Here is a 26,401-nt window from a genome sequence, read left to right on the forward strand (position 1 = left end):
CTAGTAAGAACAAAATCTCCCAGTACGAAATTCCTATAGCAATATCTCTATTTTCCTATTTAAGACCCCCCCACTTCTATTAAACACATCGTGTACATATTTTAGCTCTTTTTGCAAACTGTAAGCTTCCTGGGGTCAGAGATCCTTTCAGCCAGTGCCTTGAGTACTGGGAAGGGACAGGTAACTGTCCACGCCCACCTCTTCCAATAATTGAGGCGTTCCTTACCTTGTTTGTACAAAGGCAAATATCCACACACTCATATAATCATCTAGCAAACATTCTGTGATGGTGAACTGGATTGCACAAGTTTCCCTGGTGTATTAGAAATAACTCAGATGAAGGAATGAAAGGTGTTCTCATCTATAATATGCTGAGTTCAGAATTCAATCCAGTCTTACCACTCTGGAAGTGTCTGCTCCAAGTCCAACAGCACGAATTCACCACCCCACCCCCGCATCCTCTTCACCCACCGCCCAGGTTTCTACATACACTGTTTTCTTTCTAGTGGACAGCACAATAATTTGGGGTGGGAGGGTGTTTTGAATCTTAAAAGCCAGAAGACCAGACCATCCTGTCCCCTGGCAGTGGCTGTGTGTGTGTGTGTGTGTGTGTGTGTGTGTGTAAAGAGATTGCTGAAAACTTAGCAAACAGGAACCTATTAACTTTAAGGAAAAGAATGTTCCTCATAAAACATTTTGTTCCTAATGTTAACAGTTCAATAATTCTCACCTGTTCTTCATACATAGTCATTTTATTTTCACCCATCATGCACATCCTTGGACTTCCATCCATCGTATTTATTTAATATGCAACAAAGTAAACCAGTAGAAAAGCACGGGGACCAGCTATGTGTTTGAGAGGTTGGATCTTTGTCTTCAAATTTCTGTTACCTCTGAGAGCTTCACCCAAAGGAAGCTGCTTAGCACCAAAGGAGCACCAATGTGGAAAGGGAAAGCAGCAATATCTATCTGATTTTTAAATGTGTATTTCAAGCAACACTGTGCAAATTTTGACACTGACCGACATACTTACATTGTGTTTAATATTAAGAAATACGGAAAACCCAAGATTCTGTTGGTTTATTAAAAATGATTTGAAAACAAGACCCTATAAAGAGGTAAATTCCCATCAGCCAGATGAAATGGCTTTATCTATCAACCCCTAGTTAATAGGACAGATTTGAAGGTCACTGTATTTATATGTGATATGTAAATATTTTATTTATAAATTATGATTTGTGTTTCTAAATATACTTTTATTTTGGAAACCTTGAAACCAAAGTGATAAGTAAGTCTCAACTCTTTAAAGTTAATGTGTTTTTTAAACATTTGTATGAGTCAAGGGAAAATTTTAAAGGTTATACTAAAAAAATCTAAATTGTATTAAAACTTGAATGAATGTTAGAAAGAACAGGTACCTGGCACCCATACTCCTCCATAATGCCTGAATCAAGCAAAACAATAAAGCAAATCTGAAGTCGGAAGTAAGTGTCTCAACTCCAACCTTTAAAGGCACTAAGTTTTTACTTCTAATAATGGCAAGATTTAACACAGACCAGGAAATTTTTCAAAGTATTTAAAAGGTAACTACAGTTGACCCTTGAACAACATGGGGGTTCGGGGCAGCAACCCCTCCACACACAGTGGAAATTACAAGTATAACTTTCAAGTCCCCCAAAACTTAATTACTTATAGCCTACTGTGGATCAGAAGCCTTCCCGATAACATACATAATTAACACGTATTTTGTATATGTATTATACACTGTATTCTTATAATTAAGTAAGCTAGAGAAAAAAAGATGTCAAGAAAATCTTAAGGAAGAGAAAATATATTTACAGTATTTATTTTAAAAAATCCACGTATAAGTGGCCCCATGCAGTTCAAACCCATATTGTTCAAGGGTCAATTGTTTTATAGGACAAAGTCTCTATTCAGGTACTTTTATAAAATAGAGTCTCTTTTTCACCCTCCATAAGTTTCTATTACTAGGTTTTTACTACTAAAATACTCATTTAATAAATGCCATTTGAAATTCACCACCTTCAGTTTTCTGATGGTAAACTATCCCTGGTAAACTACCAGTTCCCCCCAAGCATACTAATTTGGAAGGATGTTTGTGGTACTTTTGCAGAAATGTAAAATCTAAACATTTAAAAGTCTCAGTGAATTGCCAAGGATTTTAAAAACCTACAAAAATATAACAAGACACAGCACTACCACTGAATATAAACCTCTTAATACCAAGAAGACATAGAATGTCCTTATTTTCCATGTGAAGAACACATATATATTCAAGCATGTCTCCCATATTCAGAAGCCCCAAAGAGTCATGACACAATGCTAATTCCAAAGGTAGCAAATATTAAATAATACACTTGATATTATAAGAAACTCTAAACTTCCTCAGAAAAGTCAAAACTAAACTCAAAGTTCCTATGGCCTACAGCTCTGAGGAACCTCTTTCTGAACATGTTCCAAAATCTTCCAACCACAAATATGTCTCTCACCTATGGGTATCCTATAATGCTATACACTGTCCTACAATAAGCTGGCCTGATTGTTTTGTTAGCACTATCCGTTCCGATATTTATCGGGTTTACTATGTACCAGGCAGGATGCTGATGGAAACCATGGTATTTGATAAATTATCTATCTTTCCCTCATCTATATCATCTCTTTCACTTCTCACAACGGCTTTACGTGATCGGCCTTATTATTTTTCCCATTTGAAGATAAACTGAAACTCATAAGGGGTAAGGGACTTGGCCAAAGCCGGATAACCAGAGAGTTTGGGAGCACACACTTGAATTCGGGCAGTCGGACTCCGAAGTGTGTGTTCCTAGAGACGAGGTGATTCTGCTGCTGACATGCTCACCTTATACCCATCCATTAAGTAAGATACACACTGAAGGGAAACGAGGTGTAGGATTTGGGTGGTGAATGCCAATGACACCGACATTAAAATACAACCTTGGTAACAAAGTCAGCCTGGTGTGGTACAGTGGGCACAGGACACCAGGTTATATCCTGCCTCTGACATTTCCTAGGCCTGGGGCCCTGGGGCTAATTTCTCCAGACTTATATTTTCATATGCTCAGAAGAAATTATCTTATTAGAAAGAAGTGATATATGTGTGAAAAAAAATGCACGGGGAACCAGAAAGCACAATGTAAATGGAATCTATAGGGAACAGCAAAGATTCCAGATAACAGAAAAGCATTGTTAATTGACTACTCAAGTGGAAGCCTAGCTCATCACACCTTGAAAGATGTAGGTTATTGGGGGTTATTTTATATCTTTTTTTAACTTTAATTCTGTAATTCCTCAGGAGAGATCTTTTATTCTCGCACTTTGCTCTTCCCATCACCTAGATTTATGCCTAGAGAGAGGGTCCATTACTTTATGGGGAAGACACAGGGTACAATAAAGAAACCCAGTATCTATGAGATGTCTGCTTGCCTCTGCGTATTGTGTGGGGGGCAAAGAGACTCTCCTGTAAGCATAATTTGTAATGGAAGTCAATTATTTCCACTGTTAATGGCTTGCTCAGTGACCCTTTCTGACTTCTGTTAACAGCCCCCACCCTCCTTCCTTGGTGGGCCTGCCCCTCTCTGTGCTACCGTGCTCTCTGCCCAGCCTTGCACACACACGCCATCCAAGCTGGCCCGTCATAGAACTTCATCTTTGTCCACAGAGATTGGTCCGAAATGTGGCACATGAACTAAGCAGGCCAAGTAGGAGTCCTTCTCTGTGGTTCTTCGAACTGGAATTAGGAAGGGTGAAAAGAAACAGACTTTTCTTCTCTGTTATCAAGGCTGGCAGGAAGGGAGCCTGGAGTTTCCAGTTGCCACATTCCTGTCCGCCTGGGAAAATCCTGTCCTTGGTAAGAGAGAATCCAGTACCTGTGCAGGAAGACACAGTCCTGCCCACACCTTGTCATCTTCAATGATAGCCTCGCCTCTTACAGTTACGGGTGGCAGCAAATCCTCTTTTGCTTATACGAACTTGAGATGGGATTCTGACACTCACAGCCCCAAATCCTAATTTGTCACAATCCCCTTTCTAAAGGACAACCCCTACCTTTCCTGGATGGAGAAGCTGAGTGAAACATGGCAGAAGGAACACTAATGCTCCAAAGAAGACAGGATGGGATGTCTTAAGCAAGTCTACCCAATTCCACTTGCAAAATTTCCTGTGCTGTTAAGCATAATGGACAACTATTATCACAAAGGCCTGAAAACAAGCACAAATATTTTCTCTGGATATGTGCCACGTGTGATTTTAATGACAAAGCCAGCAGTACTGAATATAACACACACTGTGTCAAACACCTCACAATTTAGCAAGTAAATCTGCCTTTCCTCTGAACAAAGATTCCAAGCAAGAGTTATCATCACTACTTAAAAAATACAACCTAAACCGTAATATGTTAATTTCCCTCAATTAGTAAGATTCTCAAACATCTCATTCAATTCCCCTAAGACGTCTGGAATAGTCGAGCGAAAAAACAAAACAAAATGTCATTATCAAGAACACAAGTTACCCGTTTCTAAAACAAATGTCAACTCGCTGTTCTGTCTCTAGCACATTCGTTATGCTCAAATGTTATTAAGACCATAATAACAGATTTATATAGTCTTCTTGTCCCCACAAGGACTTTTGCAAAACACACATATAACACATACATACACACACACACACACACACACACACACACACACACACACATCACTGAAACATTCTAATTTTATACTAGCAACCTGGGATGGTTTTACCACAAAATTAAGATTTGATCATTTAAAAAATATATAGAGGCAGCACCCATGGCCATGAACACATATTCCCATACATATAAATTTATATGTATATACTTATGCCCAGGAAGATATAATTTTACAGATTCACTTATTCCAATAGAAATCCACTTGCTACTAGATAGAAAAAGGCAAGTACAGTTTGAAGAAGGCTCAAGAGGTTCCAATAATATATTCTTCACCTGAACCTGGGTTTGGTATTTTCTGAAGCCATCCCGGAATCTGAGCACTCACAAGTCAAGGGGTTTCATTCTCACTCTAAAGTGGACCTCAGTTCTTTTTCCCATCATCCAGCATCCATTCACTCTACTTCTGTTAACAGCCCTCTGACAGTTCCCTTACAAAATCACCACTTTTGTCATTCTTACTCTATGTGCCTTATGTAGAGGTGACTTTTCTCCCCCCTCCTGAGTGAGCATATGGCTTGGGTCTGGCTCATCAGTGGATTGCAGGCCACCAGCCTGAGCTACTTGTCCATGGCTGGGCAGTCATTCATTCAGAGTCAATGAGAGGCAACACCACATGAGCTTGGAAAGGCGCATGCCTAAAGTGGTTGCGCACCTTCTTGCCACCATCTAGAGCTCAGAATGAAGCAAACGTGGGAGACAGTAGCAGCCAGAGACAGAGAGAAACCAGGTGCCCGATGACATATGAGCCATTCCAGTCATTGATGCCTCTGTTGCACAGTTAAATGAGCACCACGTCTCACCCCCCGCCCAAATTTCCTTTTTGCTTAAGTCAGCCTGAGTCATGTCTGCACTCTCCTGCAACAGAGAATCCGAATACATGTATCCCACTTTTTCTTTTTTTTAAGATCAGCATAGAGAAACTGGAGGGCACGAACAAGTGGGAAGCTTGGTTCCATATATGTAAGTGATAAGCAAGAAGGTAAACACTGCAACTCAAGAAACAAAATTTTCCAATAAAATAGTTAATCTATACTATGTAGTATAAAATAGCCACCTTATAAAATACATTTGATCAGAGCCTAAAAGTGATTGAGCAAAGTACTCTAAATTGAAGTTGAACTCAGAGGACTTTATTCAGAGGGCAATATTTTTATCAGACAATTATGCCTTTTATCACTAGTTCTGTATATTTTATTTTAAAATGTAAATAGATATGGGGAGTAGAATCATGACACCAATTAATTCAGACTTGAACAGCCTTGATTTTTAAGATTTTTCACTAATTGATAATAAAAATGTTTATGACAATGATATTAGATTACATGTCATCTCTATAGTAATCTATTGGAGAAAATATGCATATATTTATACATATGTACATACAGTCATACGTATTATGAATACGGGATGAATTTGTATTTAGAGTCTACTTTTTAAATGAAATAACTCTCCCAATAGGTCACTTTTGATCTAAAATCTAAAACACAACACAACATTTTTGACCCACAAACCTACAACCCTTCAAAGCACAGAAATATAAACATCTATGGCAACCCAGCATCAGTTTGAAAGGAAACGAAAAGGCATATGGCGTTTGTTAATAAACATACAGTCCTTTAAGACGCCACACATTAAGAGAGTGAGCTATGGAAGGAAGCCTTATTTGGTGTTTGTTGGGATAGAGTAGATCCTGAACGGCTCATTCAAAACCTGGTATAGAAGTGGTCCTGACGAGAAAAGCCTGATGACACCACACGTATTGGTGGGGGTGGGGGGACACATGCCCAGTGATACTGTTACTTCATGTTTCAATTTCAGACCACAATACTTGTTTGGCCTCATCTCCCATCCACCCACACACCAGCTCCCGGTGCAGGGAACATACTATTTTCAATCTTTCTGTCTTGGCACCGGGCTGATACATCCCTTCCCAATTTCTTCACCTCAAACATTTTCACCTCATCCGTCAATATCCAGCTCAGATATAACCTCCTTTGTGACAACTTAATGATTTGACATATGTATATACACTGTGAAATGGTCACCTCAGTAATTCTAGTTACCATCCATCACCGCACAGTTACAATTCTTTTGTGATGAGAACTTTTAAGATCTATTCGCTTAGCAACTTTCAAATATACAGTACAGTATTGTTAACTCTAGTCACCATGTTGTATATTATATCTGCAGGACTTATTTATCTTAAAACTGGAAAAAACCTTGTTGTTTTATTCTCTATCTGGCCCAGTGCCTAGCAAAGGCACTTCACATGTTGGTGAATAAATGAATGGATGAGGAGACGAATAAATGAGGACCAGTCAAGAGAACTTAGTACAAATAAAGTCTGGCAAAGTCAGACAGGACCTGCACACTTGGCCTGTTTCCAGTGTAGTGTTCACACACACACAAATGGTCAGAGAAATTATTCATAATAAAATATAGACATCTTCAAATCCTGAATCCAGAGTTCCTTTTCTGCTTTGAATATACAAGCCCAAATACTTATGTGTGGACCTGAGACAACTGAGTTTGAAGAGCAGGCGACATACAATCTTATTTTTTTAATCATCAAAATATAGTTTCTTACATTCATATTATATGTCACGTCTTCAGGATGCTGATGCTTCCTGTGTTAATGGCAGTGGAGAGAAACTGTGGAAAATGCTAGTAAAACTGTTTTGACCCATTTTATGGGAATATTATAAACATCCCCCAAAAGATCATGAGCATACAGAGTTGTCCAACAAATACTACAAATACTAAGTAATTCTTCCAAAAGAGGGTAATTAGATAGGGTAAAGGGCAGCATCTCTTACTAACCAAATAACCTCATTTTTGTCCAACGACTGCTCTCTGTCAAACAAATAGCCTGAGGCGGAGAGAGAATAGCTGATTTTCAACTTATGACTTCTAATGACTACTTCTGCTCAAGCAAAAATGGCTGTTAGTCAGCACCAGTTCAAAGGGGTTTGCATAAATTTACTGAAAAAGCCACACTCTGATTTTAAGATAAGCCATTGTTTGGGGCTCTAAACCCCATAAATCCTTTATGACCCAGTCTTATGACCTTCTTCAACTTGACATCTCTGAGGAAAGCCTACTAATATTGAGTTGGTACATGGTTTAATTTTGTCTTTGAAACAAAAGTCTTAAAAGATTTTTTTCTTTTAATGCCTAAGTCTGTTATTAGTAGAAAACAGTAGAAAACATCAGCGAGTGCCTCCCAACTATGGCAGACCCAGCAGGATGGGAAACATCCTTCGAGACAGGCAGGCAGGACGCGGCCTAAGGCATCTGAGGACATCAAATGACTCTTTTTCTGTGTTCCTCTGTGGGACAGATGAGCACCAAGCACCCCCCTTCTAAACCCATGCTGGGATCACGGAGCTTCTGCCCTTTATCTTACCTAGCACCCTGCCCACTCCCACCCATACCACCACTTCCTCTTGCCCAAAACTTTTTTTTAAAAAATATTTCAAATCTGTAGCAAAATGTAAAGAATGATACCATTGATACCTGTCAATTCATTCCCTGTGAGGATCTCTCTTCCTCCATGTATACTCCACACTAAACAGGGGAATTTTTCATGGTGCTGGAGCCCCACCTGAGGCCAGCTCAGCCCTTGGCACCCAGCTCTTTGCCCCGCTTTTGCACAAGGCCTGGTTCAGGAGCCTGGATCTGTGCCTTCCACCCACTGTCATGGCCACTGGCTTTGGCCTAGTGACACAGAACCACGAGGCCCCTTTCCCCAGATTCTGAGCATAGTTGTTCTCTAAAGTCTCCTGCTGACTAAGAAATGCGTTAACATTCCCCAAAGGATGTCAACTTGCTCTACTAAATATCAGGTACTTTTAAGTGTATGAACTTGGGCAAATTAGTTAACCTAGCGAGGCCACCATAGCACCCACCTCAGTGAGCTGTTAATGATGAAATAAAGCGCTTACCAGAGTGGCCAGCACACCATCAGCATTCGACAAGCATTAGCTATCACTATCGTCTTTATTCAAATGTGTTCTTCGACAATGATTGATTTTCCATCTAGCCGACCTATTAGTGCTTTCTTTCCAACCTTCCTCGCCCCATGATGCTGCATAATTCATCCAGGCACAGAGGACCACTGTGAGGTGGTGCCCTGCTACTCCTCTGACGTCAGCTCCCAGCCATCTCGCCACACACCCTGACTCCACACACACCATCCCAGGAACTCCACACCATCTCAGAAACACATTGTGTGCACTTCCATTTCCAATTTTAAATTCTTCTTAATTTAAAATTTCAATTTACAAAATTTAAAGTTTACCTTATTCGTGGGATCAATGCTCAAATGCTTTCTATGCTTACTCTTCAGAATAAAACATCACCGCCTCAAGGCTCACTCAGACTTTCTTTTGCTTCTCTGCTAGAACACAGGCTGCCGTCAGGTTCAAAAATGGTTGTTCCCAGGTCAGTAAGTCATGCCCTGGTTTACAACTTCCCTAGTAGCCGCTTCCTACCTAAAAACAACCTCCTAATGTTTTTCCTTTATGACCCAGTCTGATCCTTTGATCCCTTCCAGGTAACAGTGCTTAACCACACGAGAGCATTAAAGTCCCTTAGGAATTGTTTCCAGAATGCACACGTCCAGCCCGCTGATGCCAACAACACAGTTGACTGTCCCATCTTTAATAGAGATTTCTGTTGGACTCCTTAAATATATACTGCTTCGTATAAGAGCATTATTGGAAATCAGACCTTGGAAAGAGTAAATGACGTTCTTCTGTATGACCCTCACCTTGGCGAACCAGTAAGCAAAATTGAATAAAGCAGGAAGAGATGACGTATGATCTTTGATTTTTCCCCCCACAAGTAGCTAATACATAGCAGGGTATTCTCACCCACCCTGGGGCTTTTCTCCTCGCTCCAGCTCTCCTTGTAATTGTCAGAGAGAAAGATGAAGTAAGGATCTTAATTCCTCATTCTTCTTGGTATTTAAAGTCTATAAGCTTGAACTAATAACTGGAAGAGCTCAACAGTTAATTATTCACTGTGAAAAAGGCAAGTATAAGGATAACTTTTAAACAGTAGCTCAAATCTTCACACATATTAAAGGACACTGATTTAGGCATATACTTGTGTTTTTTAAATATAACTGTTTTAAAATATGAGAGGGAAAAGGGTGAAAGGAAAAGCCTAAAAGTCACAGAAAACACAGACACATATGTGTGATTGCGTGTGTGTGTTTGTGTGTGTGTGTGTGTATTCATACCTGTCATGAAGCTAAGTGCAAAGAAGCCATCTATTGTAGGTATGCAACAGTTCACATGCATTTTACCCATGACAAATTATGCTAAAGTATGAACCAGACTCTGGGTTATACTGATGGATTTAATTTTTAAAATTCCCAAACCTTTTAAAAACATTTGAGAAATCTATGTAACATCCTTAGGTACAAGATGTGAAAGGTTTAGGAGATTTTTACACTTTACAGAAACTGAGTAATCTAAATTAAAATTTTTATGATAAAGAAAATTAAAATGGATTCTTAAGATGTTAGTTGAGTTTATTAGGTTGATTATTAAAAAATACATGAAGTTATTCCATTTATGAATCATATTAACACACATGGGAAGTGCACCTTTTTAAGCCTTTCATATTCTGGCAAAAGATGTTTCTGTCTTTCTGATATACACTGGCCTTTTGGTTCAATGCTTTTTAGTGTAAGCCTGTCTTCGTGTTAAACACTTATGGTATATGGTAGAACAAAAAAAGAAATTTATATACGAAGCTAATTATAACCGAGTCACCATCTGTTATGGGTTGAATTGTGTCCCCTTCGCCAAAATTCACATGTTGAAGTCTTAACCTCCAATACCTCAGGATGTGACTTTATTTGGAGACAGGGTCTTTATAGAGGTAATTAAATTAAATGAGATCATTAGGATGGGCCCTAATCCCATGTGACTGATGTCCTTATAAAAAGGGGAAAATTGTAGACAGACACAACAGAGAAAATGGCATAAGAACATGAAGATAGCAACTACAAGCCAAAGAGAGAGGCCTAGAACAGATCCTTCCTTCACAGCCTCAGAACAAACAAGCCATCCTTCCTTCACTGCCAACTCCTTGATTTCAGACTTCCAGCCTCTAGAACTAAGAGACAATACATTTCTGTTGTTTAAGCCTCCCAGTGGTCTTTATTCCAGCTCTAGCAAATAAATACACCATCTATGTTACTGTTCTTTCACATGAAAAGTTTGCCTGTTTGTTTTGGTTGTGGGGGTTGTTTAAAAACAAAATAAATAAAGCAATCGGCCATTTTCCAATTTTCAGATCTAGCACTGAGACCAAAGAGAAATCAACAAATCTTTCCATAGGAGTAAACATCTAAATGGAAGTAAGCTTCAAGGTTACACCTACATGAAAAAGCTGACCCTGGGCTCAGAGAAAATACTACGTTCCAAGAAAGAAAAACTAGTGAGGTCACAGTGCCCAGACTTTCAGACAGATGGAGAGGAGAAAGCTGAGTCAAAGCAAACTGTCCTTGTCAGAAGTTCAAACAATCAAACTGACCCCTCAGCTCTCCTGTTACCAGGTGTAAAGTAAAAGAAAGAATGGAAGCTGGAACTTTTCTGTGAATACCAAGGACACAAGGAAATATGAAGGGAGATGGAAAGCCCTAAGCCAACAGAATTCTCTAAATTTGATGACAGTTTGGAGGGATGACACAGATGGTGAGATGGTGGCAGGGGAAAGAGACTTCCTGAAGAGCTTTAGCTACATTTTCTCAATTATGAGTCAATGGAAGACTCTATAAAGTGTCTCCCCCCCTTTCTGTGATCATCTTCCTGTTTTTTCCCCTCCTTCATCCTCCAACTCTAAAATAAGCAGATGGTGAAAGGAAGCCTGGTAAGATCAAGGGCGGGGGTGGGGGACTCAGTTCCTTTTCTCCACCTCAGGTCTTTGTAATAAACACACCAGCTTGGTCACAAATGTGGAATAATGAAGAGACAACACTAGAATACTTCCTTGTTGAACTCAACCATAGCAAATATTTTTCAGACATAAGCCAACATCTCAAAAAAGAACTTCTTTAGCATCTGATAATCATCAGACATGAAGATTTCCAGAAACAAAGCAATAAGGGGAGAAGCTAACAATATTTATATCTATAAAAGACAGCATAGGGAAGAGAGAACTACTCCTTGGTTCAACCAGACTACTACTTGGGTACAATGCCTGTGAAGCCCTGAGACATATGAATAATTAACTTGAAGCTGAGTAACTGATCTTCAGCAGCACTCCTAAAAGTTTAGGGTTCAACTGAAACATATACTTTTTGTCAATACAGTGCTTAATGAAACTCCATTTTCTTAATCATACGAATTACTCCATATTAGGCCACTTGAGCATTTTCAGTTAATCTAGTGGGGCTAACTCAGTCTATAACTTCTAAGACTTTATGTGGATTGGTCAAGCAGGAGATGAATAATAATGGGAGGAAATGGCACATAAGTGGAAAGTATATTATAATTTGAAACATATCTGAGAATCCAAGAAACTAAAAACACCTGCAGAAATAATTCTGAGTCTTAAAACGTTAAATTTTGTATCAGTAAAAAGATATAAAGTGTCTCAATCCACAAAATTATTTTAACAATTAGAGATGCTAATCAAATCTAGTTTATAGGGTAGGTGTTTCAAATATATGAAAACAATCTGAGAATCAGGAAGATTTTATACATAATCATATGTAATTGTAGCCATGTTCTCCCACAAAAATTATGTTAAAAGAGACATTTTAAAACTAATTACATGTTGAAGTACAAAATCTAAATTTTGTCTTGATACTTTCTAAAGTATATGTTTCCTAAAAGAAAAAAAAGGAAAACATCAATGGTAGGATATAGGCTTATGCTATAGAAGGAAGAAGGGACTTCTTCACTGAAAAGCTCAATATTTTTACATGGCTATATCTCAGAAAAGTTCGTAGGAGGTCTCAGAACATATTCTGCCATTCACAAAATCTAAGTGAATTCCTAATAAGATAGAAAGACATTTACAGAAAATCACAGTGGCAATAAATGTACCACATTATTATTTATAGTTGTGTTTGTGACGAATACAGCATGACAAGGCAACCAGCCAGTATTTAAGAGCTGAAAGATTTATCCAACCTTAAACATATCAGTGTATGAAGGCCTGGAGTCTATAATCATTATCACAGTTTAATCTGTCTTTGCAAAACAAAACCAAAAAATAGACTGTGTGTCTCTGTGATTAATCATTCATATTTAAAGCCAAATTGAACTAATAAAAGGTCCAAAAAGCTGCACCAAGAACATGGTACTGGAAGACGATGGAATTTGTTTAGAATACCGTGTTCTGAAAGTGTCATGCAACCTCCTGTTAAATATTTGCTCCATTTTGTCATCCTGATTTGTATTCTGGAAGCCCTTAGAAGCTACAGGTTTTGTTACAACCACAATATATATTGGTGAGCAAAACCCCAGATCAATTGCAGCATTCTTCCCCACGAATCCCCCAAAATAATGGCACTTGAAAATTCCAAAGAGAGTTGCTGATTTTTAAGGCTCGACTTTCTGCACAAAAGACACCAGTTGGTACAACAGGGTGGCCCATAAAAAGTATCAGGGGAAGCAGTTTGTGAGTCCTGGCCATACACAGAAAAGCATATAGTAGAACTCAAATGACAGTATTTGCTGAATGAAAGTTACCATGCTGTGGAATCATCAAAATAAGCACACTGGCAGTTATTCCCTTAGCATTTGGTGTTCATCTTAGGAATACTGCCAGGTACATAAATGTAGCCAGGGAGAACACATGTCTTTAAGAAAATGAAAAAACTTTCCACAAAAAAAAAGAATAAAACAGGAAGAGCGAGAAGAAAAGAGAAGTAACTGGGCTAATTGAGCAGTTACTAACACTCCGCTCTCCACCCCCTCCCCCCACCCCCACAAGCTGCTTTAACTTTGGTGACCAATACTTATTTGCAGACCTACATAGTCTTCCCTGACCTTGGCCAAATCAAAGAATTTATACAGTTAGCAGTTCTTGCACAATCTCTCAAAAAGAACAGCACGAATGTTCTATCCTTCAGTGCCAGGCAGGCTTTGTTACTCCTAACCACCTATTTTTCTTCCAGTAAATTAATTTACTTAGTTAGGTTCTGGTACTCGTTCTCCTTCCTTTTCAGAAAACAGAACTCAGGGATTTTTTTTTTTTTTAATTTGGGAGGAAAGAGCTAAATTATATGAAAATGTAATTATCGTAATAGATTATAAATTGACACAAGGCACTAAATGCAAAGGGTTTTAAGAATGGTTTATTATGATAAACGAAGTTCTCCTATTGATACATCTATTCACAACACAGAGCCAGAGAGTACAAAGAGTTTATACTAGAATCAAAGACAACCTCGATGTCTTAATTATCTTACTAATAAATGAAGGGACCAAAACTTCTTGGATTAAAGACCTTTTAGTGGTACGTAACCAATTGGAACAATAATCTTCATTAATTCTAATTAGGGTGCCTCAAAGTCATGTTTAACACTTTCTGCCCCTTAATAAATTAAAATTAAAATGTCTATTTACAAAGCAAAGACCTAATGAACTGAAAAACCATTTCTAGAGAGGCCTGATGTAAAACTGGGCTCTGTGTGTGCACCTAACTTTACCCAGATTTGAAATACAGGGTGATTCATGGGCACACATCAGCCTCAGGCAAACCTCAGAACCAAACAGCAGGTGATTAAATTCACGTCCAAGTTGAAAAAAAAAAAAAAAAAAAAAAAGACTTTCAGGATTCAAAAAAAGTGTGTGTTTCTTTGACTCTTGTGGAAGGAAGGGAAAAAATAAATACTCTCCAATATTTTACTTCTCTACTTCTCGTTACCAAATAAGAGCAGCAGAATATGCTGAAATGGTGACACAAACTAGGCATCTGAGCAACTTTTGATGAAAGTACTAAGGAAACATTTGTTTGGGGATTTTGTTGTTGTTTTCTCTTTTGTTTGTTTTTAAATCACGATGCTAGGGAAATTTTACAATGCTAAAGACATCCTGCCTTCCTACAAAAAAGGAAGTTAAAAGAAGACTATATGGATTTATCCTAAAAACACTGGTAGGAATCTTTCTACAAGCATTCCTTAGCTGGGTGGTTTGGAACAAGGATGAAAGTACTACAGGCATACCTCTTTTTATTGCTCTCCACTTTGTTGCACCTCACAGGTGTTGTGCTTTTTTTTACAAATTGAAGGCAAGACCCTCCACCAGCAAAAATTTTATGACTTGCTTTATTGTAGTGGTCTAGAACCAAACCCGCAATATCTCTGAAATACTCCTGTATACTGACACAAGTCACTTGTTTAACAAAACATCTGTTACCGTGTTTCCCCGAAAAGAGGACCTCACCGGACCATCAGCTCTAATGCGTTTTTTGGAGCAAAAATTAATATAAGATCCAGTCTTATTTTACTATAATATAAGACCTGGTCTAATATAACATAATATAATATAAATACCAGGTCTTATATCAATTTTTGCTCCAAAAGATGCATTAGCGCTCACAGTCCAGCTAGGTCTTATTTGCAACGAAACATGGTATGATAAAAAGAAAACACTTAAAAGGGGTTCTTTCACATTATTTAATCTAATGTATGCTTATTGCTACTACGTTGTTTCCCCAAAAATAAAACGGGGTCTTATCTTAATTTTTGCTCCAAAAGACACATTAGGGCTTATGTTCAGGGGATGTCATCCTAAAATATCATGCTAGGGCTTATTTTCTGGTTATGTCTTATTTTCGGGGAAACACGGTATCTCCCACGTTTTTCTGCAAATACTCTGATGAAACAATAACATATTAAATATTTAGTTAATTCATGGTAAATTTTTGCCTATTTTCAAGTAGTAGCAAAATATAAACACTGTTTTAATAGAATAGAGATTAAATTACCAAGTAAAATACAGTGCTTAAGGGCATTCTTGCCAAAGATATTGGTTTTCCTTCTATGATAGCAGCAAGCTGGTATTTCAGGGTTCTTGATGCCTGTGACATCGTTACCCCAAATCCATGCCATTGCAAGCACCTGATTCTATTGAGATTCAAAGAGATGAGCCTTTAGGGTTTTATTGTTTTATTTTGTTTTGTTTTTTGTTTTCTTACATGCTCACATGTTTTGTCAATGTATATCTAAATTTACAGTAAGTAGTTTAGCAGCTGTTTATCATTTATAATTGTGCTGCAAGCACAGAATCTCCCATACATAACCAAGAACGCAATGTCAAAAGGAAGTAATGAGGAAAAACACATTCTAGTTCATTTATACACAGAGGGGCAAACCTTCCTGACCTTCCGAATTAAGTTCTCAAAACTCCACAAAAGGGGAATTCACAGCCAACAACACTATTGGAAAATGGGGTCCAGCAACTGCCTTTAAATGACATTTTTACAGAGCTAAAATGAGCAATAACGGCTCTATACTATTAATTTCTAGTCACAATATCTTGCTCACTTGAAACACGTTCTTTCCACGCGATTTTGACAAGCTGCTTATCATTTTGTGTGGCTCTGCTGCAGCCACCATGCATCCTAAGAAGCTTATTTGTTTCTGCTTCAGATTCTCTGATGTTCGGCCCTGAGATGATGACTCAAGAGTTATGGATTCTAGCTCTCCATGTTCAGTGTCCTTGTCCAAGAGGCAGAATAAATAGGGATGCGTGAAATGGAAAAGGACTGAGGTTAACTTTCCTTTCCAGAATCACCCAAGCTAAGTCACCATTTCTGAAGGCCCCTCAGGCAGACTTAGGACCATGATGCTGGAATTCTGCCCAGGATGACACCTTCAGCTCCTCTTACACCCTTCCCAGGTTCTCTGACACTATTACAACATAGCTCCAGGGCTGGACCTCCCTTGGCTTCAATTTCCTTTTTCTTTCTAGATGTTTAACAACAACAACAACAACAAAAGGCTCTGCTCCTTCTTAACCAACTCCTTTACTAAAGACTGAAACGATTCCCATTTGGCACAGACCAGAACCAAAATGTTTCCAGTTGCCTATGAATTACTCAGACATACCTTTGGCGTACTTGATGTTGCAGGTAGGGAACCGGTGGCTGAGAGACCATCCTCTGTCTGCATTGGGAAAGCATAGGAGGGAGCAACCAGCCAAGCATAAAAGCCCCACTGAGACAGCAGGTGAACAAGTTTAAGCTGAACGGCTGCCAACTACTAACTGTGAGGGAGAAACGTGGGGTGGGGGTGGGACACAGGAAGCACTGGGGGAAAGTGGCTTTCTTTTCAAAAGAAATGGAGCAGCTTTTCCAGTTGACATGCACTGTTTGGTAAACGAGCTGTCACTGACCTCAGATTATGAGCACACCAACCAGAAGGTGGTGGTCTTTCAGCCAGGAAAGCAGGTTTTCTCTAGAACTCCCCTCCACAATTTCCTCTCCATTGAGAAGAGTTAGATGAAGAGACACGCACGCTCGCCTACACCTGAAGAACGTTAGTCTCCACATGTAAGCTGTTATCCTCCACGATCTGGCTGCCTGTGTTCTTCCTCAGCTAATTAAGGGCTTTTCTGTTAGCACAGATAAGAGTGTTTGTAAGTTAGGGTTCCTGACACTGCCTGTTCAGGGAACAGTTCCAAACTGCTGGGCAGGAATACACCCCGTGTTAACTGAAAGGAAGGCCACGTCACCAAGGGCAGTTGAAATCATGTCACAAAGACATTGCGTGCTCTGTTTAACCTTCGCAGCCTCAACCGTTTCAAGACCAAGAACCAATTTATCTTTTCCAATCCAAATTCCAAGTGGGAAGCAGAAAGCAGAAGACAACTCAAGCTAGAGGAATACCAAGTGTCCCAACTCCATAGTTGGTGATATGGATACCCACTGCCTGCCTCCCCCCAGGGAAGAAGGGAAAGAAAAAAAAAAAACACTCCAAAACCTGTAATCATTTCCGCTAGAGTTCACTTATTGTGTGTTATAAAGAAATTCTTTGTAAGGAAGTTTACACTTGTCTTTTCCCAACTTCCTGGGAGTGTAATTATCAGTCTCACTTAAAATTTAAACATTTTAATTATGACCGTAAACGGTACAGTTTTCACTTGAACTAAAAGTAAACACAATAATACTACATAAATATTAAAAATGATAGTGTCAAACAATCTTTAAAAAAATTTAAATTCCTTTTAATATACTTCTGCAAACCATGAATATAAGAGCTTCCTTACCTGACGAACAAAACTGTTTGAGGTAGTGTCAGATGACGTGCTGCCGTCGGATCCTTTAAATCTGTTTTTCCTTCTAGCGCCTTTTCCATATGACTAAAAAAAGGGGAGAGGGGAAGAAAAATGAGATTATTGTTAGACCCTCTCACAGGAATCAGACCTAGTTTTAGAAAATGTCAAAGAAAATGTCAATTCATTCCAAAAGTAAGGAATGAATTGCCATCACGTGGGCATTATTAAAAAGTTATTATCGGAGAAATCACAAATGTTTATTTCAAACCAGTGAGTGTAAAAGGAGAAATTTCTAGACAAAGCATTCAATGATGTAATAAAAAACATTTAATAATTTAAAAAACGGAGGCTACCTATTAGCATATCTGTTGTCAAGAGGCAAAATCCACTAAAGATAAAGCATAAAAAATGAGCATTTAAAAGCGCAGGAGGGACTCGGTGCAGCAGTAAGGTGAGAGAAAAGGTAACTTATCAAAACCTCTCAGCATGAATGCAACAGATCCATGCATAATGAAATACTGTTTTGCAGCAGTGCAGAGCATGCATTTCTTTTGCTTCTTTTCATATTTTAATTCGTAATTCCACAGGTACTCATATATTGGAGTGGTACTTGCAAGAACTGCATACGGTGGCTGAAGGACACTGCGATATGAATTCTGATTAATTACCTTTAAATTTATATATCTGTAAGTCTAGATGGAACGTGAAAGAATGAAGCACGGTGCCAGTTCTTCATATTATTGTATGGATGGAGAGATTGCTTTGAGAGATGGTGAAATCGCTATTTAAGTGGTAATAAATTACATGAAATTAAAATACGTTGTAATATTTTCTGGCCCATGGTGGTAATGTTTGCACATGATGTGAAAAGCCTTGCTTTTGTAACAACTTAGTGATTTTGCTGAGGAGGCAAGAAAAATAAGTTTCATGGAATAATAGTAATGAAAAAGTAAGTATTTAAAACAATTTGTTTCAATAATAGGATTGGGCCAAACACAAACATCTACAAACGAACTGTCTTTTCCTACTCTATCTGCAGTTTACACTGAAAGCACAAGGAATAGACTATGCATCAATCTATGTTTAATTCTAGGCACAGATAAAGCTATTGCAAACATCGAACATTAAAATATAACTGAAAATAGCTTTGCAGATAAGTGGAGCTTTACAGTTAAAGCCACATAGGTTGGGGTCCTGCTATAGCAGACCTGAACAATTTTTTTTTAATTTATTTAAGTGGGTTAAAAGTGGGTTTTTTTTATTTATTTATTTAAGTGGGTTAAAAGTGGGTTTTTCCAGGACCCATCAGCTCCAAGTCAAGTAGTTTTTTCAATCTAGTTGTGGAGGGCGCAGCTCACTGGCCTACCTGGGGATTGAACCGGCAACCTTGTTGTTAAGAGCTCCGGGGACTCTAACCAACTGAGCTAACCGGCTGGCCCTCCAACAATTTTTTTAACCTCTCCAACCTTCAGTCTTGTCATCCTTAAACCGGGGGATATTGCTACCTCACAGAGCTATTTTATGTATTAAATGAAATAATGTATTTTATAGCATTTAGTGTAAGACCTAGCACGTGGTAAAGACTCAATATGTAAAAAACAATTGATGCCCACATTAGGGCTGGAAGGGTGGGGAAAAATTGGGCTAAAGCTAATCATCAGATTACCAGAATTTACAAAATTTACTTTTCAAAATCACCATGTTCAGGTTTTGAAAATGCTAACTTTGTTATATTTTGTTTATTGATATGGTTTTCATTAAAATGGAAATATCTTATAAACCATAATATATGTAGCACTTAGGCAAGCTGTAATGGATTTCAGCTGAGTAATTTAGATGCATTTGCAATCAGTGAGAGGGGGTATAATCTTAAAGGAAAAACTTTTCTTAAATATATTTGTTCTCCTTTAAGTATCTAAGGGATTTATATAATACAAATGTGTTTCCATGGCATTTAATTAACTCTCAACTTCATAAAAGGAAAGATCATCTAGGCTGGGCTTTCATAATGTATTATACAAGGTTCTCCTCACTTAACAGCTTATTCTTCTTACTTGTGTAAACATTATTCAGTAAACTGTTGAAAAATAACATTCTTTCAACAACATTCTTCCTTTTCCAATTATTATGTAAAGGTTTGGACAGAAGCGTCTTCCAAGGCCTAAGAACGCTAAAATAAAGTATGAAAATTTCCTTAAAATTAAAAAAAAAAATTACATTATTTCATATGGCAAAATACTTAAGATCTTGAAACAATTTTTGGATCTAACGTGTTTCTTTGGAGAGGGTGCAGGCAAATCTATGTTAAATACACTATCTTCATGAGCATAAACTATCATTGAGAACTAAGACAAAATATAATCTCATCCTATTATCATGTATCTTTTCAGTTCCATGTTGAAATGGGTGGAAAGAGCGTCTTTGAAACTCTAGCATTGTCATTTTTTTCAGATTTTTAATGATAAATACATTTTATTAGTCAGCTGATTTGGTGTGTAAGCTTTTTCACGGCTGTTCACAATTGCACAACAGGCGCTGTGAGAAGCACACAATACTGAAGACATTCAGTCACAGGGAGGGCTGCAGTTCTCTGCAGGAAATGAAATACATTTTTTAAAAAAATCACATTACTATTTCTAGGCCCCTGAGAATACTCTTGATAAACATCGTTTTGGGTGTAGTTAGCTACCTATGTAATGTATTTACATTGGATTTCTACAGATTTTAACTGCACTAAGACAGCTTGAACACTAAGAAAACAGTGATGGCACAATGAATTGCTTGCAAATTGGTGATTTTGAGAAAAACATATCATCATTCAATCACTTAAATTTATGTGCGATGATTTATTCAAAGTATTCACTTGTTCATGCCTTAATAGTGTTATAGTGAATTTCGATTCATTGTAGATCATATTTATTAAAAGCCACATAAATAGAAAGTCTTACTAATACCTCTATTCTGTTATTGTGTTCCTTTACTGATTTCAGCGGTAATTTCTCTTCTACAGTTTCCTTTCTTTTTTTTTTTAAGTATAGAACTCAATGATTAGTTATTTTTATAACAACATCCAGGATCCAGGAAAAAACTTAAAGCATCTTTTGAAAAGCTAATAGTCCATTTCTATGTATTTTGAAAAATGTTAGTGAAAATTTATACTACCATTACAAAATGAAGTTTCCTTCAATTCAATGCATATTGAAAATTAAGTCCATCTTGCTAGAATGACTTGTTTTTTAGTTACTCTAAATCTTTGAAAATAAGGATTAGAGTGTTTCATCTAAAGGAATTAAGAGGGAAGAAAAAATGAAGGCCAAACCTCCCCAAAATGGAAAAGGACATGAAAGATTAAATATCAAATATTTACTTGACTAAATTTGGAAAAGAAATATAGTTTTCTTCATTAAGGTACCACTTCACATGCAGCTACTTTTACGACCAATGGTTTTTCTAAATATTTTTTAGCAACAGTAAATATATGAGCACCTGATACATGAAACAGTTAACCATCAGAACCTCGCAGGTTGCAGGAAATGAAAGGGAGATTTAAAAAATGGGTTGGCTAGAGTGCACAGTGTAACCCATAATACTCTCCCTGACACATCCAGACCCCCAAGTATTTCTTGGAACAGCCTGAAAAGTCACTAATTTCCACTCATTGCCTATTAGTTATATGCAGCTTAATAAAAACAAATTATGTCACCATAGCAAAAAAGGAGAAAACTGTATTTAAATTCCTTTACTTCTTCTAAAACAACAACCAAGTTAAGTAAGATTTCAGAAACTAAAAAAAAAAAAAACCTTAAGAAATTTCCACGAATATATAAATGACATATTAAAAAGATAGCCAACATTCACCATGATGTTAATATCAGCTTCATGTAAATGAATATCTTTTTTGATACTAAATAACTTTAAAAATTGAACTGTAGTCTCAAAATTAGCAACTAAATGTTCACATTTTCACAGGTAATTAAAATTGAATTTCTGTATGATTGAAGTAGACAGTACTGGCAGATAATTATAGAAGTTGCCAGTTAAGTGGAAATTTCAGCCCAGCTGTACGCGCAAAGTTGGCCCAGCAGCCCTTGAGGGCAACTTTGAGAATGATGTCGTGATTAATGGATATGAGATAGTTCTTCCTAAAAATTGATCCCCGTGAACATAACGCTGAAGTTCATTTCATACCTCTTGATTAGCATTCTTTGATATTTATCCCTTTGAACTAAAGGTTTTCCTCATTTTATGGTGCAAAACAAACAAAGCCAAAACTATGCATGGAAGAATCAGACATGAAATCTCATTTTCCAATAGCTTAGTATAAACGAGGTAGTCAGATCTTTTACTAGGAGAGAAGTTTAACTTCCTAGAAAAAGGGAAACATAAGTTGTTTTCTATCTGGATCAGTTTACACAAATGATGAAAGGAATAAAGAGGCAGCATAAATAGAGCTCTTTTGAGGTTCTGGCAGATAGAGAAAAGGGAAGAGAGCAATGCCTACAGAGGCAGGGAGGGCAGAGAAAACCAGGGACCAACCTTGCCCTTATCACAATCTATCTCCAACCAGGCTTGGAAAGAACTCCAAGACAGACCCAGTTACTTGAAGTGGTGTCATAATTAATTTTAACTCCCTATAATTGTGAAAGGAAGTGGATGCCATATACTATTTCATGGATATAGGTATGTCCCACAGTCACAAAATTAAAGAGTGCCACCACCCCCCACAGGGTTAACAAGTAGTTTGCTCAGTCTTTCTTGAAAGGATCAAGGCTCATACTGTACAATTCAAAAGAATCAAATGCAGCAACAGGTAAACTAAGTCTTTACATAAAAAGAAAAAGAGAAAAGAAACATAAAACTACAAAATCCACTTAACCTCAACTCACTCAAATAGTCAGATATTCCACTTTGCATTTTAAAACACACTCGGAAATTCTGATTTCTTTTACATTTCCCCCGTGCCACACCAGAACAAAAATACTATTCTGGAGAAATCTGATGACGATCAGAAGCGAAGATTTTAGCAAAACATAAAACACAAGACTCATGGCCATTATGTTGGGAGACTGCAAAAGACTAAGCTGTACATGGCACCCAAGAATATCTCTGGAAGATGGTACTGACATGGTTCAAGATCTATGGGACAATGGCTGCAGCTCTTTTATAGATAAAGCTCCTTGCTACAGTCAGCATATGGCCATTACCAGGCTGTATTGCTACAGCATGCTTGAAAATCATCTGGCAGATTCAGGTGGGGTAGAACCAGCTGGGTGCTGTTGCTAGGAGCAGAACAAACAGGCCCTCTGGTTACTACTGTCTGCTCATTTTCAGGTGTGACTGGAGGTGCTGTTTACAATCTCTTGGAGGCCTAAAGTGCTGAGATACTGCTCTTGTTTCTCGAGTACTTCCTCCTCTGTCATCTTTCTATTCTCAATCCCATTCAGCTACTGTCTTGATCTATGTAGCCAGGCTTCATATGCGATCGATCGAGTCAACTCCCGGGAGAACTGCTAGTGCCACAGTTTAGAATAATACTGTCCAATAGAAATATAATATAAGCCACATATGTAACTGAAATTTTCTAGTGGCCACATTAAAAAGGTAAATGGCAACAGGTGATCATATATTTTATGCAACTCAGTGTATCCAAAATATTACCATTGCACTATGTAATCAATACAAAAATTACTAATGAGATGTGAAATATTCCTTATTTCCTGTTAAGTTTCTGAAGTCTGGAGTGTATTTTACATTTATAGCACTTCTTAGTCCAGACTAGCAACAGGGGAAGTGCTCAGAAGCCACGTGTGGCGGGTGGCTACTTGTAGTGGACAGCACAGATCTGGAGTGTTGGAGGGAGAGTCCTAAATTAGCCCCTTGACTTGGAAGGTAGTCTCCATCCAAGTTCACAGTGAAACGATACAACAGGTTACCCTTAAAAAGCGATGCAATTTGCTTACATAAGAACTTTCAAGAACTTGCAGTTAGAGTGCCACTCGCTTCTCATGTAAGTCCTACACCCACTTACTTTCTGACAGTGTGCTGGAGGGAAGGGGTTGGAATGTGTGAGGCGGCTCCCTCCCCAGGCAGGATCACTGACATAAGAAAGGAAAAACGGGCAGTTTGTGAATATATGTCTTTCACTTTGTTCGTACAGAACTTGCAATGTAATCCAGAGGTGAAAGAGAAAGGATTCTTAAAGCCAATGATGGCTTAGAGGTACGACTGCAAATGAAAATCCCATTTCTAAGTAGAATTATGATTACTCGGTGTCACACAATAGAGGGGGATGCTGGTAACACAGCCTCCTTCCTCAGTCAGTTTCACGGCTGGCCTGCCCTGCCCAGGGAGATGAAAGGGCTGCCTTTGCCGAGTGTTCACAGCCCCATGATGACACCGTTTATTTGATAGAAGGGAAACAAGGCAACATTTCCCTTAAATAATGGAAGTGCTAGGAAACAATTCAAGGAACATTGCTTTCATTTTTGGAAGGTAGAGAAAGAAAGGAGATGGATGCTAATGCAGTTGAGTATTTATACCTCTTAACCTGCTTATAATATGCATTCTTCCCTTTCTCCTTTCATTTATGCATCTGTGCAACTCCTTGCCAATTCATATGGATTGAATCTTTGCAGTGTCTCATGCATAGACCCGTCGTACCCATTATCTTTTCTCTCTCTTTAGTTTAGGCCTGTTCCCTCTTGTCCGAATTGTTCCATCAATCTCCCTTCTGGGACCTCCACCTCTGGACTCCTCAGACTCCAAATTATCTTATAGAACCTTCCCAGGTGACAATTTGGAATGAGCCGATATATGGCTCCTTTGTTGAACCCCATCCACTGTTCTCTATTGTTTAATACACTGCAGGGTTCAAAGCCTCCAAGATGTGGCCTCGAATTGCCTTGTTAGTCTTATGCCGAACTATGCCTAATCTGTGCCTTTCCACACACTTTTCAAACTAGGGATATCAAATGTCTGCTTTAAGACTTTCAACTTCTGTGACTTTGCTTCCAGTAGTTAGCTCCCCATCATCTCTCTAAAATCTCTGTTGAAATCTGACCTAGCCTTCAAGTCTCTTCTCAAATGTCACTTCTTCTAAGAAATCGTTACACATTACTCCAAATAGAACATTTGTGATCCTTACTCCTTGGAAATCATATAAGATTCAGGACTTCTCTTATAGTCCCATGCCATACAAGTGTCACACATTTGCCGTACTTGCAGCTACTGGAATATAAGTTCTTTTGAAATCAGAAATTGTGTGTTCTCCCCTCTGAATCATTTCCACATTGTAACCGTACAATAAATATTGGTTGACTTAGGTTTAACTATATAAATCACTAAATAAATTAGTATCTCTTATCTGAATGCAGTCATGCTTTCTGTCAGTCCTAACTTTGATCTCCATAAATGTAGGAAATCTATTGTTATCAGAAGCATAAAAACTTTTTAAAAAATCCCTGAAGAAGATCAAAGAGAAAAGAAGATCTAAAAGTTCTTTCCTCCTCTATCAATATTCAAGACCTTCTCATCCCGGGATAACCATCCTGGAGGTTTCTGAGGATACTTCTCACTCTCATCTAACCTGGTAAGTAACTAGACAAAATCAGGAGTCTAGAACAAATGTGATAATGTGTTGGTAAGAATTCAAGTCCTTTGGCTGAGGCTGGATGTTAATGCAGGTGATTAGTTACAGGTCCCCACTCTGGTTGTATGGCCACAGCCCAAGGCAGACTAACATGTAGCTATCTTACAAAAGAAACGGATTTCGGATTATACAAGTTCTTGGTTTCTGCGTGCTTCCTCCATCTCAAATCAAAGTCATTTATGTGTTCTAAGTTAGCATGTGTATTTCCCAGTGGTAAAAGAAAGTTCAGTAAAGCTCCACGATTATGCCACTGGAACTGTCATTGTCAACAGTATTAAACTACGTGGAGCAGTTAATTTCCACCACCTCAAAACCACAATAGCAACACAATATTTGTAACCTTTATTACATTTCCCACTCCCGCCCCCATCACTACAGTAAATAACACTCTAACATGTTCTCTCTTGAGCTGATGTGAAGGCAAAATATATAAATTACATATTTATGAATTTTATCTAAGTGTGAAAATGTACAATCTTACCACAATTTACAATCTAGCAAAGGTAGGCTTGAAATCAACAAGCTAAGCAGAGAGACATTTCTCCAAAATGATGTTTAAAATGTAACCCTGACCCCTTCACTCGCCAATAAGCCCACAGCTAGGAGGCTTAAATCGCTCCCCTGCTGGGATAAAAGTTGAGAGACTGCTTACCTCTGAGACCTGGAGGTGTCTGTAATCCACACTGTACCTGCCAAAGCCTTACGTAAAAGCCACCTTCTCACTGCCCAACGCCTACAACTTACATCTCCTATTTCAAAACAGCAGCAAACCGGAATTTT

The 26,401-nt window shown here is 38.1% G+C and overlaps 1 protein-coding gene across 7 annotated transcripts in view; it reads right to left on the reverse strand.

Annotated features, from left to right (window-relative positions):
- CACNB2 (calcium voltage-gated channel auxiliary subunit beta 2) overlaps window positions 1-26,401 on the reverse strand; it is a 332,881-nt gene that overhangs the window by 305,518 nt on the left and 962 nt on the right. For 6 of the 7 annotated variants that reach the window (XM_081053388.1, XM_081053383.1, XM_081053392.1 and 3 more), the window contains exon 2: window positions 17,965-18,057. In XM_081053388.1, the coding sequence (XP_080909514.1) occupies window positions 17,965-18,057 (93 nt within the window). Of the gene's footprint in view, window positions 1-17,964; window positions 18,058-26,273; window positions 26,316-26,401 lie in introns of those variants that run through there. The other variant, XM_081053384.1, reaches the window with a different exon arrangement.

The sequence above is a fragment of the Rhinolophus hipposideros genome (genome assembly GCF_964194185.1).
Source record: "Rhinolophus hipposideros genome assembly, chromosome: 1".
In the NCBI taxonomy this organism is placed as follows: Eukaryota; Metazoa; Chordata; class Mammalia; order Chiroptera; family Rhinolophidae; genus Rhinolophus; species Rhinolophus hipposideros.